The sequence below is a fragment of the Larus michahellis genome, chromosome 10 (assembly GCF_964199755.1).
Source record: "Larus michahellis chromosome 10, bLarMic1.1, whole genome shotgun sequence".
Classification (NCBI taxonomy): Eukaryota; Metazoa; Chordata; class Aves; order Charadriiformes; family Laridae; genus Larus; species Larus michahellis.
In genome coordinates, this window is record NC_133905.1 from 271,399 (window position 1) to 286,544 (window position 15,146).

General features: G+C 43.6%; 2 protein-coding genes across 6 annotated transcripts in view; one reads left to right on the forward strand and one right to left on the reverse strand.

Moving 5' to 3' along the window:
* Positions 1-353: 353 nt before the first annotated feature.
* On the reverse strand, positions 354-6,111 carry EMC3 (ER membrane protein complex subunit 3). Its single transcript, XM_074603225.1, has 8 exons — positions 5,861-6,111; positions 5,640-5,697; positions 4,643-4,736; positions 3,812-3,916; positions 3,054-3,135; positions 2,823-2,902; positions 2,147-2,229; positions 354-600 (listed from the first exon to the last, which is right to left on the reverse strand). The coding sequence occupies exons 1-8, from the start codon at positions 6,013-6,015 to the stop codon at positions 472-474; spliced, it is 786 nt and encodes a 261-aa protein (XP_074459326.1). The 5' UTR covers positions 6,016-6,111; the 3' UTR covers positions 354-471.
* Positions 6,112-6,120: 9 nt separating this feature from the next.
* Positions 6,121-15,146, forward strand: part of FANCD2 (FA complementation group D2) — a 52,427-nt gene continuing 43,401 nt past the window's right edge. For 2 of the 5 annotated variants that reach the window (XM_074603207.1, XM_074603205.1), the window contains exons 1-9: positions 6,121-6,201; positions 7,599-7,700; positions 8,447-8,578; positions 9,194-9,261; positions 10,102-10,205; positions 10,750-10,813; positions 12,467-12,519; positions 13,699-13,777; positions 14,533-14,657. In XM_074603207.1, the coding sequence (XP_074459308.1) occupies positions 7,622-7,700; positions 8,447-8,578; positions 9,194-9,261; positions 10,102-10,205; positions 10,750-10,813; positions 12,467-12,519; positions 13,699-13,777; positions 14,533-14,657 (704 nt within the window). In that variant the 5' untranslated portion in view covers positions 6,121-6,201; positions 7,599-7,621. Of the gene's footprint in view, positions 6,358-7,598; positions 7,701-8,446; positions 8,579-9,193; positions 9,262-10,101; positions 10,206-10,749; positions 10,814-12,466; positions 12,520-13,698; positions 13,778-14,532; positions 14,658-15,146 lie in introns of all 5 variants that reach the window. The other 3 variants (XM_074603209.1, XM_074603206.1, XM_074603208.1) reach the window with 3 other exon arrangements.

Here is a 15,146-nt window from a genome sequence, read left to right on the forward strand (position 1 = left end):
CAGCAGGCTGACCAGGTCAGAGGAAAGCAGTTGGGATTTTGCAGCAGTGGGGAGCCTTGGTGCAGGCCTGGATATGCGAGGAAGGTGAGCTGTCCCATGCTTTGCCTTGGGCAAGCGGTGAGTATCTCCCTCTTGCTTTTGTCTTCTCCTGAGAAAGCTTCAAACCCTGATTATTGTAACAGGAAAAAAAAAAAGTATAAAGAGGAAGGACAACCACCACTTTCTGTTTGTGTACTAGAACTAGAAGTTTTAGGTCTTCCCTCCAGCATACATTTCCCAGGACGAGAAACAGAGCTTCAGCTAGAAACCCACACCAAGAGCCTTTGGCTCAAATCAGAGTTAGGTAACTGCAGTTCTGAACATGGTGTGTTTTCTTTTATTCTCAGCCTTGCTAAAATACATTATATAGTTTTAAGTAACATTTCTTTTCAAATTACTTTTACAAGAAGAGACAAAAGCGTATTCTCAAATTCAGAAGATGGAGGTCTGAAGCTCTTCCTTAAACATGCCTTCAAAGTGGAGGTCTTTTGCCATGAGCTCTTCTTCTACATCTTCTAAGGCCCACTGATGATCTGTCAGTTCTAAAGCTTCCCATTCCGTCTGCATCAATAATAATCAGAGAAAGGAAAGCAACATAGTATTAAGGTAGTTAAGAACTACACAAAACAGCGCTTCCCTTAAAACTGAAACAAAACCCAAGTTCCATTAAAAACCTGGCAATCCTGTCAACTCTGACATCAGTGTTCTATGCTTAATTGCGTATTAGATGTTGGTCAATATATGTACATCATCGAAATTAGAAAAATTACATTATTTGCTTTTTGAAAACCCTCTAACTTTCTAGAATAGTGCATTTATTTGAAAACAGCTGTCTGTACTGTTTGGGGGGTCAAGTGCTTTGTGGTTACTTAATTCTTTAGTTCAGAGACATTTGATAAAAAACAGTTATAGGCCAAAAACTTTGCAACTGATCACAGACATGATGCGCCTCATTAGGCAACCAACAACCTCCCTGCAGCTGCAGAGTTTATTAATTCATTAAGCCAGGTGTTTGTAGCACCCCAAGACCTAAGAACAGAATTTCATCATAAATATGTGAATTATCTCCCCCACTACTAGTTTTCCACCATCCATGAATACAAATCTCTTTCTCCCCCTCTTACTTCCACGAAGTGTTGCTCCACTAAGTACTGTGAAATAAGCTGTGTACAGCCTGCAAAAATCACGTCATGCAACGTCCATCAAGAGATTTGTTTTTCTTGGCCAGAACGCTTCTCCTGCTTTGTTCCTGCTGGGGACCATGTTCCAGGTTTAGGTCCCTACGGGGCTGAACAGCAAAACTGCTCTGGATATCCAGTACCAGAAAGGAAGCGGAGGGACGGGAGCCAGGAGAGCGCGTGGTTCTGGTCGTCATTGCACCTCAGCGCTGACCGGCTGTGACAGAACAGTCGCTGCTCCAGCAGAGCTGCAAACTGCAGCCACCCTCTTCCCTCCCTGCGCCGCTGGCTGGGTGACGTGGGGTTGTTTAACCAGGAAGGTTACTGAACACCAGACGCTGTGGGAGCAGACCATCCCCACTTCCCAGGCAGCTGGTTCTGTGTGGGTAAATCTCTGCTGCAGTACAGAAAAGCAGAAACCAGGACCTTTCCTTCACGCTTAAACTAGGGTAGAGGCAGTCTAATAAGCAAGTGCCTATGGAGCCTGCCTAGGAGAACTTCAATACACAGTCAGACCCTGACAGATTTTCAGTTGAGCTAACTCACTTACTTGATTTTCTTACTCAAGCTCCATCATGTGCCTGCTGGCCTTGTGCTCAGCTGCACTATTAACGTAGCTTTTTGGGAGCCAGGTTCTGCTTTGGAGCTAGATCTCAAGGGAAGCAAAAATCTTCCTCCGCAAAAGCAGAAGATGGCACATGAATTCAGCTTTTGTATGAGGGATGACTAATTAATCAGGTTTACTTCAGGGTATTAGGGCTCTGCCAGACCCAGGGCAACTTCCATACCCTTCATCACTTGTCAGCTCTAATCTTAGCTACAAGAATCCAGAGCAATTCCCTTACTCGACACAGGGAGAGGCCAAGTTACAGACAGCCTACAATCCTGTAAGTTCACAGCACGCAGGAGTGCAGGTGGGAATACTGTACCTTAAACGCTTTGTTGGTGTCTGCTGGCATGGCCATTGCCGCCCCCGTCATTTGTTCTTGCATCACCCTAGACTGATCTGCAGCTACAAAAGATAAATGCGAGGTTGGGTGTTGTGTCATTTAAACAGCATTTCTCGGAGCACAGTGCCACCAGGCTGGTTTCTAGCTGTAGACTAGAATGTTGCAAAAACACCGAGAATGCGATACTAACATGCCAGAAAGAGTTCTTGCAAGACATCTTCTTCCCACCCCCTACATCTTAGCTAAAATTTGCATAAAATATGCAGACAAAATGAGGAAAATACTCCCAGAAACAGTATCTGTTCTGCCCCGCATCTAGCATTAAGAAATCATTGCAGCTTTCCTTAAAACTGATACTTGCTAGAAATAAAAGCAAGCCTGAGACCAAAATTTCTGCACACCACTTTGACGGTAAGGAAAGCATGGGTTAATTACCATTCAAGTTCATGAGCAGTTAGCCAATGCCTGGTGCAGAAGATTTGGGTGCTTGCGGCAAGTGATGCCCAATGTGGCCAGTGGACAGTAACCTCACAGAAGTAAGAGAGGTTCTCAAGAGCTTTTTGGCTGGAAGTTTAGAAATCCTTCCCCAGCCTCCCTCAGGAGTCATCCCACGGAAGAAGTCATCAGCTTTCTCACAGAAATCACAGCGTCTTACCATTATCTTGGCCCAGGATGAGAGTATAAATGCTTCTGAGTCCAAACACATTCAAGAAGTACCAGGAAGCAGAGCTCACCCTGATAAATCAGAACAAGCATGGTTGATTTCAGTTCAAAGCTGGCTTGTGATCTCATTTCAGAAGCACCCACAGACCATTCAAGGGTTATTAACACATTCAAAATTTTCCAAGGGAATGTTCGACCTTGCTTGCTCAGGCCACAGGCTTACCAGGACGCATCTAAAGTGAGCAGTTCAATTCCCTGCTGCAACATTGGTTTAAAACGCAGTGTCAGAGGAAATGGAACCTTTGCTGCAGGATAAAAAAAAAACAAACCCAGTTTCACAAAGTGACACTAGATAATTGCAAAGCAAATGGCAAAGCGAGTAGGTAGTTCTTTTATTAAACCTAATCTAGTCTGAATGCAATGCATACAATAACAAGTTCACACGTACTTTTGAAAAAGCTGTAGTTCTGTATTTATTTTAATATGGTTAAGACTTTTTGAAACTTAATCAGATGGCTGAACCATCACACGTATTGTTTCAGTGACTGTGAAGGAGAATGTCTGTCACTAAGGAAACAGTTATCACATAAACAGTAAGAAAAAGAAACAGAACCGTGTATTTAAGGAAGTATTTTCGATGCGTACACCCTGCATTACACAGTAACCAACTCCCTGGATAGGTTCAGAGGAAAATCTACTGTATTAACTTGAAGTTTAGGCAGTTTTAATAAATTTAAGCATTGGTTTTGCCACTACAGTTGTTCCCGAATACAAGAGCTATTTTCTTTGTGACCATGGCTGGTACTCTGAAAAACATTTTCCCTCCTTTGCTATGGGGCAAGCAAATCAATGCAGTTCACGGAGTGAATAGCGGCAGTGCCACAAGCCAAATTCACACTGCTTCCAATGGACTGCTTTCAGGTAGAGCAGCAAATCTCTGATATGGCCCGACCCACGGGCTGTGTTATTCCAGACACTTACTTGTGACAAATCCTGAAAACGTCATGTTGATCCAACCACCGATGAGGATCATAGGCAGAACATTGGTTACATTCCCTTTCATCATATCTGTCAACATGGTAGGATCTGCAATTCAAAGATTTGATGTAAAGTAGCAGCATATCACAATAAAGGGAAACAAGAGATTACTTTACCAATGTCAACTATTTTAATTAAGAAATTGCATAAGAGATAACAGCCCTATCCCACTGTCTATCCCCCATCTATTATTTTCTACTGTTGTAGAATACTTTGCAAAATGACAAGGGCAGCCAGCATGGCGGTGGCGGCAGCTGCTGATGAAAGGATCTTGTGTTCTCTGCTGTGCCTGACCCCAGCTGCTTTGTCTCTGACCCCATCCCTTGCTCCAGATCTCTGAACTGGCTGGACCCCTCTGTAAGCTGATTTAGGTAGAAACGCGACAATGAATTATCCAGCTAATTTGCTGCTGAGGTCTTTGGCCACATTAATAAGTTACACCAGTTTAGAGAAGGTCCTGCAGGAGCTGGTGCAAAAAACTGACAAAAGGACATGTGTGAGAGCAGGACTTCCCATTTCTGGCAACACTGAGGTGGTCATGCTCTCGTGAGGTGCTGCAGGCAGATGGAGGCTGCAGTTAAGCAAAATGAAGTGACCTGACACGTTGCTACCAAAGAGAGGGATCTCACTCTCCCCTCCTCCCCAATACCCAGCTGCGCAGTCCCACCCCCTCCCTCACATTCACTGAGCTCTTTGCGAAGCTGATTCACCTTCCTACCTTGGCAGAAAGTTATCGTTTTTCTGCCCAGCTATATTTATGGTACCTTAACATACCTGTCATTGGTGAAGGAGGCACTACCTTTCTTTTAGTTTTCTTAAAAAATCCATCCTCTGGGTTATTAAAATAATACTTCCGGGACAGGAAAGACTGCAAACAAAAAAGAGTTGATGCCAAAACCATAAGAAATTAAAGGACAGAAGTGTTATTTCTTGCTCAGACATGCAGATATCTTACGAGCTCATTCATACCACAACCTTCTTTCTTGGAGAGGTATTTCACTGCCTGTACACTCTAAAGCTCTTCACTTTCAGGTTTCCCTGGATCCAGAGTACCAGCTCTCTGTCTTTCTAAAATCCTTAAAATAATTCTAAGAATTCTCTGAAGAATCCACATTAATTAAAGAGCTTTTAGTGCTTTGTACAAAGTTCTTGCTGGCTCAGCACTGATACCAGTATATCTGGCATTTTCATTCCCCTCAGCTGACTTCCAGATTTTATGATATATGTATTTGTCAGCAACTGAGCCAATACAAGCGACTGATTTTTAGTTCAGCAAACATTATAGCTGACATTGTATGACTCCCTAGTTATCATGAGCTTTTATTAAATCCCCCTATGTTTCCTGGCAGATATTAAACACGATGGTTTGGATGCAGACTTCATTTGTAGTACGCAGTTAAAACACCAAGTAGTGAAAGATAATGTTAACGGGAGGGAAAAGACACATACACTGGTCCTGTGTCCAGGCTTCCTAAGCACTGCACTTCTGGACACTACTCTGGGCTGGGGAAGCCCCATCCAGACTGTCTGACCCCACGGGATACTTGTGCAGAAGGTGCCCGACACCTGAGAGCAGCTCTAACCGCAGCACCCTGCTAACACAGCTTCTGGCTTTGTGCTCGATTGCGAGCTATCCTCTTTGTGAAGCATAAAGCCGTTCACGCATCTCCCTACACCTCCAACCTGGCCTAGTGGGAGGTGACCTCACCAGGGGGCTGGAACTAGATGATCTTTAAGGCCCCTTCCAACTCAAACCATTCTATGATTCTACCTGTTTTGGAATGTATTTTCCATTTTCCCGCAGGACTCTGCTCCGAATCAGGACTTGGCTGGAAAAAGAGACATGCGGCATTAGCGGCACGGCGGGAGCGGGCCTGCCGCCGCCCCCGGGCTGGAGGAGCCCGGGCAGAGGCCGGTGTGAGGCAGCGGCAGGTCCGAGGCGGCCGGGGGTGCCGGGGCCGAGGCGAGCACTGTCCCGGCGGCGGCCCTGACCTGTCGGACACCTGCTCCTGCGTGAGCCTCTTGTCGCTCTGGAGGAGGATGGACACGTAGTGCCGGATCATGCCCACGAAGAAGGTGATGAAGACGATGGGCAGCACCACCCATAGCCGGATGTTGGAGTCCAGCAGCAGCTCGGGCTCGCTCATCGCGGCGGTGGCGGTACCGGCCCCGGCCCCGGCTCCGGCCGCCACCGGGCCCCCCCAGGCCCCGGCTCCACTTCCGTTTCCGGGCCCAGCCCTTCCTCCGCCGCCGGAAGGACGTCACGGCGCGCCGGCGGCGGGAAGCTCGAGCGGCGGCGGGGCCCTGGAGGCGGAGGGTAGAGCAAGCTGAAGGTGACGAACCTTTTCCGAGCCCCGAACTGCCCCGAGAGCGCCCCGGCGGGGTCGGTTGGCGGACACAGAAATTTCCGAGGAGCCGAGAGCCGGTGGACTGAGGAGAGGAGAGGAGAGGAGAGGAGAGGAGAGGAGAAGAGAAGACGGCCCTCCTCGGTCTGTCAGTCGGCACCGCGGCTCCTGATGAGCTGCCCAAGGCTCATCACATTTATTTCTTTTTAATTCTTCCACTTTGATATTTTCCTGCTGTATTTGGCACCTCCAATACTGTGTCCAATTTTGGGTCTCTCACGACAAGAGAGACACTGAGGTGCTAGAGCACATCCAGAGAAGGGCAGCGGAGCTGGTGAGGGGTCTGGAGCAGGAGTCTGGTGAGGAGCAGCTGAGGGAGCTGGGGGTGTTCAGCCTGGAGAAGAGGAGGCTGAGGGGAGACCTTCTCGCTCTCTACAGCTCCCTGAAAGGAGGGTGGAGCTGGGGGGGGTCGGTCTCTTCTCCCAAGGAACAGGCAATGGGACAAGAGGAAACGGCCTCAAGTTGCACCAGGGGAGGTTTAGGCTGGATATTGGGAAGAATTTTCACACTGAAAGGGTTGTCAAGCATTGGAACAGGCTGCCCAGGGAAGTGGTTGAGTCGCCATCCCCGGAGGTATTTAAAAGATGGGTAGATATGGTTTAGTGATGTTTTTTGTTAGTGTTAGGCTAATGGTTGGACTCAATGATCTTAAAGGTCCCTTCCAACCTAGGCAATTCAATGATTCTATGATACTTCATGGAACTCGTTTTAATAGCCTCTGCCAAATAGTTGAAATTGAGCATGAGGTGATCAAGTGTCTTCTTTAAATAATTTTAACTTTTAAAGGTGAGCCAAGATTTACTTATTTATTTTTAATCACTGCCACCTGCTAAAAGAGGACGAGTCAGATGGAGCTTTGTCCTGACAGAACCTGCAGATGTATCAGGTTAGGAACGTGAATGGGGCTGGCTAACGTGGCTGGGCTCATGAACGCTAATTGCTAATCCTTTGTAGCTTTGTCTGGGCATGGGGAGAGGATCACAAGTTTAGACGAGTGGATGCCATCTGAGACCCCAGTTACTCATTTTGACTTGCCATTTAATGTGCCTGGCATCTGAATGAAAAGACAAGCCTTGTTTTATGAGAATTTTAGAAAAAGTGATGTATTATGCTGTTTAAATATAACAAGCTCTAAAATCTCAACTGGTACAGCAGAAAAATGTGGTGTGATACTGGTTAACTAGCAATCTGCTGTTCTTTGAGCAGTTTCAATTTCTGGAGCATTCCCCTTCACTATTCACTAACACGTTCTAGATTTGTTTAAAAAAACCCTGCATAGAGTAATGTCTCCTTTGCTCACTTGTCTTTTTCCTGCATTTTTATAGGCAGCAACAGAGGTTTTGTTACCATGGTTTCAAAAAGGAAATTGTCAAAAACTGATGCTTCCGGAGAGAGCTGCAAGGCGGACTTGCCGAGTAGGTGCTCAGGTATAGTCTTATGGGGAATGGAGACCTTCTGGTAGAGGCAGCGGCTCCCAGGCAGGGATAAGGCCAAAATTACGGTTTTGATAATGCTAATTGTTAATGACCCTGTTGATCTTTAAACACTTTTTAAATCACAATAAAACAAGAACACTAAAAACAGTGCCATATCTTTTCTCAGTCGGTCTGTTCTCGTACCTTTGATCAGTATTTACCATTTGAGCTTCACTGCCTTCAGAGTCTGCAGATTCATCACATTTGATCAAAACTGCTATCTAGAAATCAAACCAAAGTAATTTCTCTATGTAGCTGGAGGGAAGATAGTTATTTTTCACTTTAGCAGAGGGGTGGATATGTAAGAGACAGGCCTGCTGGGAGAACCTATATTAAATTTGTGTTTTTCACACCAGAGGAAACTATGTGCGCTAGCGTTACTCATAGTCTGTTAGTGGATATGTCTCTCACAGGAGTAAGCCACTGAAGATGTATTTTAACTGTCACTAAAAAGGGAGAGTAAGAAACGTTCCTTCCTGGTGTGATGCTGCAGGGATGCTTTATAGGATCTGCAGATTGGCATCTGAGTCAGCTAATGACTGCTCTCAAATAGCAGTACAGTTTGTTGGTCTGGTCCCATAAACGTATTCCTGTTTTCCTCCAATTTCTTACTAGAAGGTTAATTTTGAATTAGTTGTTTATATCCTTGCTATTTTTATTGCAGCATATATTTAATGTAGCATGTCTTGTTTTCTCAGAAACAAAGAAGTCGCGGATTTCTAAGGAAAAGGACTCTGCCCATGGTGGACTGGAGAATGAGGGAGTCTTTGAAGAGCTCCTTAGAACATCAGGAATTGTATTGAAAGCTGGCGAGGGACAGAATGAAATAGGTATGCTCTCTCTGCTCCAGTTTCTCTCTCTGTATCTGAGAACCTGCAAGGATGACTGGTGCAAAGTAAAGATGCATTTTACTTGCAGAGCAAAAATTTTTGAGCCAGCTTGTTACAAAGTTCAAGCAAACCTTCATATGGCCTCTTATTTGTCATATACCTCTTGAATTGCACAGTTTCTGCTGTATTCAGGGCATCACATAAACTCATTATACCAGCTCTTTGGGTGTATACAGGCTAAGCCAGAAGACTTCCGAAAAATTATTTGAGGTATATGGAATAAGATTAGACTGCATCTGTGACTACAGTGTCGAGTTACAGAGGCAGGAGCTCTGAAACATGAAAACGAACGTGTTATGTTGCCTTTCAGCTCAGACAAGGCCTTCAGGAATGTGTGTATTAAGCCTTTTTAATGCTATTAGCTACTCTCAGACCAGACCGGAGAAGGCACGAGTGGTGATACCATTCAGGCTTTTGCTAACTGGACTTCTCAATAGAGCAAACGCAGAAGTATTGGTAGATGGGCTTGAGAGCTTGCATTTAGTGTTGCTGTTGATATGATGTATGGATAAAATGTGTCTGGTCCTTTATTTCCTTCTTAAACTTTCTCCTTAGCTGTAGACCAAATGACTTTCCAGAAGAAGCTCTGCCTGGCCCTGGAGAAGCACCCTGCTTACCCAGGCGTAAGTAAGAGACTATGCTTTGGCAGGAGCCAGCTTTAAAACTGTTTGCTATGTAGCAAAAGATGCAAATGTTGCTGCTAGGCCCCTATAAAAGTATGGAACACAGTAGCTTATCTTGGATTTCTGTGGTCCGGGTTCTCCAAATCTCTCAATGTTGCTGTTCCAGCCTTTTGGTACCATTGTCCTTCTGCCACGTCTGTCTCTTCTCACCTCTTACATCTGAATAGTCAGAAAAAAAGCGTGCCTCTGTTAAAGCTTTGGTGTGCATGCTCCAAGGTTGGTTTCACACAATTCCAAGCAAAAGTTCTGCACCTCCGCCGCCATGCCCTGACAAAGTAATTAATTGGCAATATTATTCAATAGACAAAGACTCCGAAAGGAGAAAAGTCACGTGCTTAACTTTCTAGTGGAAGCTGTGTTTGGTTTTGTGTTGCTGGGACCTGGCAGCATTAAAACTGCCACAATGTGGTGCTCCTCTCCTGTCAACAAGCCCAGCGTGAAAGTCCTGAGGCCAGTGATTTGACTGCAAATGCTTTTTTGGTGCAGCTCTTGTCACATTAATGTTGCTGTCTCAGCAGAACTGGAAGAAAGGTAAAGCTCTTTTAAATCTAAGCAAAATGTGAGACTGTTGCTTTAGAGTTATTTTGTAGAAGAGTCAGTGTTTCTGCTTGGAAATGGTTTAGACTAGAGTTCATTTGTTATCCAGTATTCCTGCCATCACAATTTCTGTCTGTCTGCTAGCTCTTCACTGTTCTTATCTGCTCACAAAGAGTGTCCTAAAAGACAGCAGTTGATCAGGGTGTCTTTTCAGGAAGTGGATAACTTCTCTCTGCTTTGCAGGTTGTGAAGCAATTTATCAGCGGCTTGGAATCTCACATCAAGGACAGAAACCAGTTCAAGAACTGTCTCTTGCCGTGCACTCCCATACGGACTGAGGGGTCGAGGTCAGAGAAAACGTATTTTATCTTACCCTTCAGTCAGAGATGGTCTCTAGTAAATTGTCACATAATGTTGAGCAGAGTGGAGGGAAAGACCATAGCTCCTGCTGAATCACAGTAAGACTCATTTCTTAAGCAAAAGTGGCTAGTGTAATACATTGCTATTTAATAGCAATAAGTTTAAAGTGGTAAGTCACAGAATTTTCTAGCTGCCTATGGCGTGCCTTGGGCTCCATGGCATTTTATGTCAGGAACCAAGGCTGGTGAAGGTCAGCTGTCTTGACAGTTTTTCCAGGAGATAAAGCTTAACCACAGAGACTTTTGCATTTCCAGCTCACACTGGTCATGTAGAGAGTAAACTTATTTAGACCTAAAGCAGAATTTTAATTTTTGTGTGTGTCTGGGGTCACCATACATTACCATAAGTCATTGTAAGAGTATTGTGTTTTGTTTTTTTTTTTTTAAAAACCAAACCAGTAATGGGAAGAGTTACAGCCTGTTCTCCTCGCACATTTTTAATACAACTGTAGTGGAATCTTTCATCTTGCAGGACTCTGGTGCACTCATATTGTGAAAGCCTCATTAAACTGCTTCTTGGAATTAAGGTCTTACAGGTATGGACATCTTAGTTTGCTCTTTACAGTGGTGTTTGTTTATTTAGGGATCCTTCTGCTTACGTAAGTAGAAGATTAATAGAACTGGTTGTGAAGAAGATGAGGCTGCAGGCTGGAATAATGTCCAATTTCTTGTTTCTTTAGGGACATAAAGATGCTCAGGGCCTGGAGCACATGGCATACAGGAAAAGACAGAGAGGGAACTGGGTTTGTTCAGTGTTAAGAAGAGAAGACTAAGTGAGATCTTTTGATCTTCAAATATCTAGTTGCATGGTGTAGAGAAAATGGAGCCAGACTCTTCTCAAAGGTGAATCGGGGTAGGATGAGAGATGATGGCTCAGGTCAACCAGCAGACACTCTGATAGAGTATAATCACTTCCACTGTGGAGAATGTCTTCCTTAAGTGCTAGAACAGGAAGGCTAGAGAGGTGGTGGAAACTCCATTATTGGAGGAATTTTAATCTTGGAGGCGTTCAAAAATGGGCAAGACACTGAGCAACCTGATCTAACCTTGATAGTTAGCCCTGTTTTGAGCAGGGGGTTGGACCTCCAAAGTTCCCTTCTAACCTAATTTTTTAAATGTATAAATTACAGCCATGAACAAGGGTTTACATGGAGCCAATCCATATGAAAGGGCAGAGGCCCTTCCAAGACTTCCTTGGGTATAGCAGGGACCTTGATTTGTTTACCCCTTGAATCAGTCATCTCCCCTTTCTGCAGCTGCTAGCAGCAGATATGGAAAAGGGAAAGGACAGTGGGTCTTCTCTTTGCTTCCTCTGTGTTACCTTGAGGCAACATAATAAGCCAAGGAAGGGGGAAAATGTACAAGGACCAGCCTCTAGGTTCAAGAAATGTCGGGACAGTAAGATGATGTATGGTTCTCTCTTCACTCTCTTGCATATTTTCCCTTCCCCTTTCCCAATGTGGCTCCAAAGACAACTGCTTTCAGTCCTATATTGCAGGTGAATCCCATGTTCTGGCCTTTCTGGCAACTGGTATGCGCCCTCCTTAAAAGAACCACAGAACAGAAGTACTTTTTTCTTGTTGCAAAGCACTGCTGGCAAGAACAAGTTCTGTTAAGTAGTATACAAGTTGCATCAAGATGCATATGGAGTGGAAGATGACAGATATCTCACTGAGGCATGGGAAACCTGACAGCAGCTGTGGATTTAAATCCTCTTATAATTAAAATGTTATAAAAGTTCTTGTCTTAAATACGTTTTTAGAATTGCATGGGGGAAGGCTTAGAGCTGCAAAGGGAATGGCAAAAGCATGTGGGCACTATTTTCAAACTTGTCTAAAGTTGATGCTTTAGATTCTGATGTGGTGAAAAGCAACTCCAGTGGGTCTGAGAAAGAGAGCTTAATTTGGCCTAGAGGAATTGTACATCTTGCCTGTATGCTCTGCTTCTATTTTCTTATATGAATAGTTTATACCACTCTCGGCATTTGTCGTTTTCAGCTTGCAGGCTGTATCCCTCCTTTCTGGCATTAGGGAAGAGATTTCGTATGCAGGAAATATTTTTATTTGTCCTTTTGAGTCTTTTATTCTGTGTGCATATTTCATCTTCTGTGAAAGATCAGTTTTGGTGGCAATGCTACAGCACAAGCAGTAAATCATCATCCTAATACTGTCTTTATGCCTTTTTTCTAGCCTGCTGTCATAACGCTGTTGTTGGAAAAGATCCCTGAATTCTTTTTTGACATGTGAGTATTGACTGTCTTCTCTCTGCCTTGAAATGAAATTTTTATTTTGGACAATCACTAGCTGTTTGACTTTAACTGTAACTTCAAATTTACCTGAATGGATGTTTGCACTGGTTGTTTTTTCTTCATACATGTGTAAAATTATCTATGAGGTACCATGACTTTAAACTTGTGGGTGCATAAAGCAGAAGACAAATTTATAGAAGCTGAAATACGGACATACCCTATGATTCATTATGCTTTTTGTAGCTACTGGCACAAGCTTTGGAAGTATTTCAGCAGAAGGACTATGGAGTATTGCTTTATTTAAAAAAAGATAAAAGTGGCTGGCAGAATCTTAGGAGGCTGCTAGATGCAAGCAGACCTCCTAAAAATACAGATTGTATTCAAACAAGGAAAATAGAAAGTGTTCTGAATGTAGAACATCCTATCAGAGTGAGAGATCTTGAGGTGGAACATAGGCAAGACTTGAACACTTCAGCTCTTTTTCTGGTGCCCTGGATGCTTGCTACAGAGTTAGTGAATGGTCAAAGGATGGAAAGAAGCTGAGGCTGTTTCTGATGCAGTATTTGTTTCAGTGCTGAGCATCAAGCAGGACGTACAAATGCTGTACAGAGGTTAAGTCTGAGAAATTGTCTCAGACTGAAATCTTGTTAGAGGAGGGTTTAACACAATCACAAGGACTGAATTGTTTTCACCCAAGAATTCTAAGGGGTCTTGGGTGTAAAAGTGATAAGCTGATAATTGTGCTGTGAACTCTTTAGTAAGTTTTAGAAATGGATGGTGTTACCTTCGTCTGTCAAGCTGTGAGAAAAGTGAAGGTTTTTTTATGTATTAATGACCAATTGAAAATGGAAATGAAAACCAGAAATAAGTGGTCCATTTTGCAGCAGGAGGAGGTTGTCAGGATGGCCTCATTGAGATCTAGGTTTGTCAGCCTGTCGTGGCGGTGTATTGAAACAGGCTGGTAGTATCCCTGCTTTGTTGGCATAGCAAGTAAGAAGTAGGGTTCTTCCTAGATTGTGCTAAAATCTGTAGGGGTGTTAATGATATTTTCCTAATATGTTTTTGATAGTTGGTTAATTTGAATTGCAACTCATGGTCTTGCTGACCAGCAGCAAAGATTTTGAGTCTGTCTGTAGGTCTGACTAATGTGTGTTTCACTTTCTGCCGTTTCAGCGTGGGCACCTTTGGAACAAATTTCCCCCGGCTCATCGTCAATCAATTTAAATGGCTTGACAGACTTCTTGACAGCCAGGTGGGTACTGGTGGTGCAATCACATGTATGCTTTTTCCAGTCAACTTCTGGAACTTCTCTCAGGTGGGATGAGATCAATTATTATGCTAATGGGAATGGATCTTGGTTTTATATTCGCATGCTGAAGGAGTGGTTTAATTCTTTCTCTTTGATTATGATTGCCCTCAGTGACTTTTGAACACTGCCTTTTACTATTTTTCTTCTTCCCTTGCTCTCTCTCATTTTTCATAAATTTGTATCTGTATGTATCCACATGGGTGACCACATTTTAAAGCTGTTGCTGGCAAGAAGTTACAATCCCCTCTTGTTTAATTTTAACAAGAGATACTGGATACTTGCAATCATCTGAGGATGAATTCTCTGTTCCTGCTTTGGTGGTTTTTTTCCTTCTTTCCCTCAGCCACTCAGTAGTCAGTCTCTTTGTGTTTCTTTGTACTGGAGGGCTGTTACTAGAGAGTCCCAGAATGAACTGAATCAAGAAGTCACACTAAACACTGAGAAGATTTGCTTTTGTGTTTCCCAGTTTTCTTTGCTCACCAAGATAGTTGTGTCCTACCTGTAAAAAAACATTGTTCCATAAAAGTCTCTAGTACGATTCGTGACTTAAACAGGACAATGAGTTAAGGAACAATTGGCATAAATCCAGACAAATGTCTTGCGGAGTGACCTTATATGCATAATATTGTTGCTGTGCTAATGAACTGCTTGCTTGCAGTAAGACTCCTGCGTTTTACAAGTGTTCCTCTTGTCTGCAGGATCTTGTCAAGAAGTTAATGCAGATGATTAGTGTCTCTCCGGTACCAATCCAGCATGATATAATCACCAGTTTACCTGAGATCCTGGAGGATTCCCAGCAAAGTGAGGTCGCCAGAGAGCTCAGGTACAGATGATTCTGTTGGGTTTTTTGTTGGGTTTTTCTTTTTCCCTTTTGCACTTAGCAGAAAAGGACATAATGCATTAATGCAGGTTGCACCAGGCCTGACTGAAGTAGAACAGTCTGTTCCTGTTAATGGTAACATTCAGGGACGGCGAGCACTGGCTTAGGATATTTCATTTGGGCTGTCATCCTCTTAAAGAGAGGTCTAAATGCTCCAAGAGTGCTTTTATCAAAAAAATTATTAAACTCTTGACTACCTGGATACAATACAGGTAGAATCCAGTTAAGTACTCATTACTTTTGCTGGATCAGTCTGTGATCAGTCCCTTGGATATTACTATAGACAGCTTTTGATTTGGCTTGGATTCTACCACAGTAAGGGTCAACATTGCTTTTATTAATTAGAAAAAAACCCACAACACAATAAATGTGTGCATGAAGCAGGACTTTCTGGCTATTTTATATATGATTCTCAAGTGTATTTACTGACCC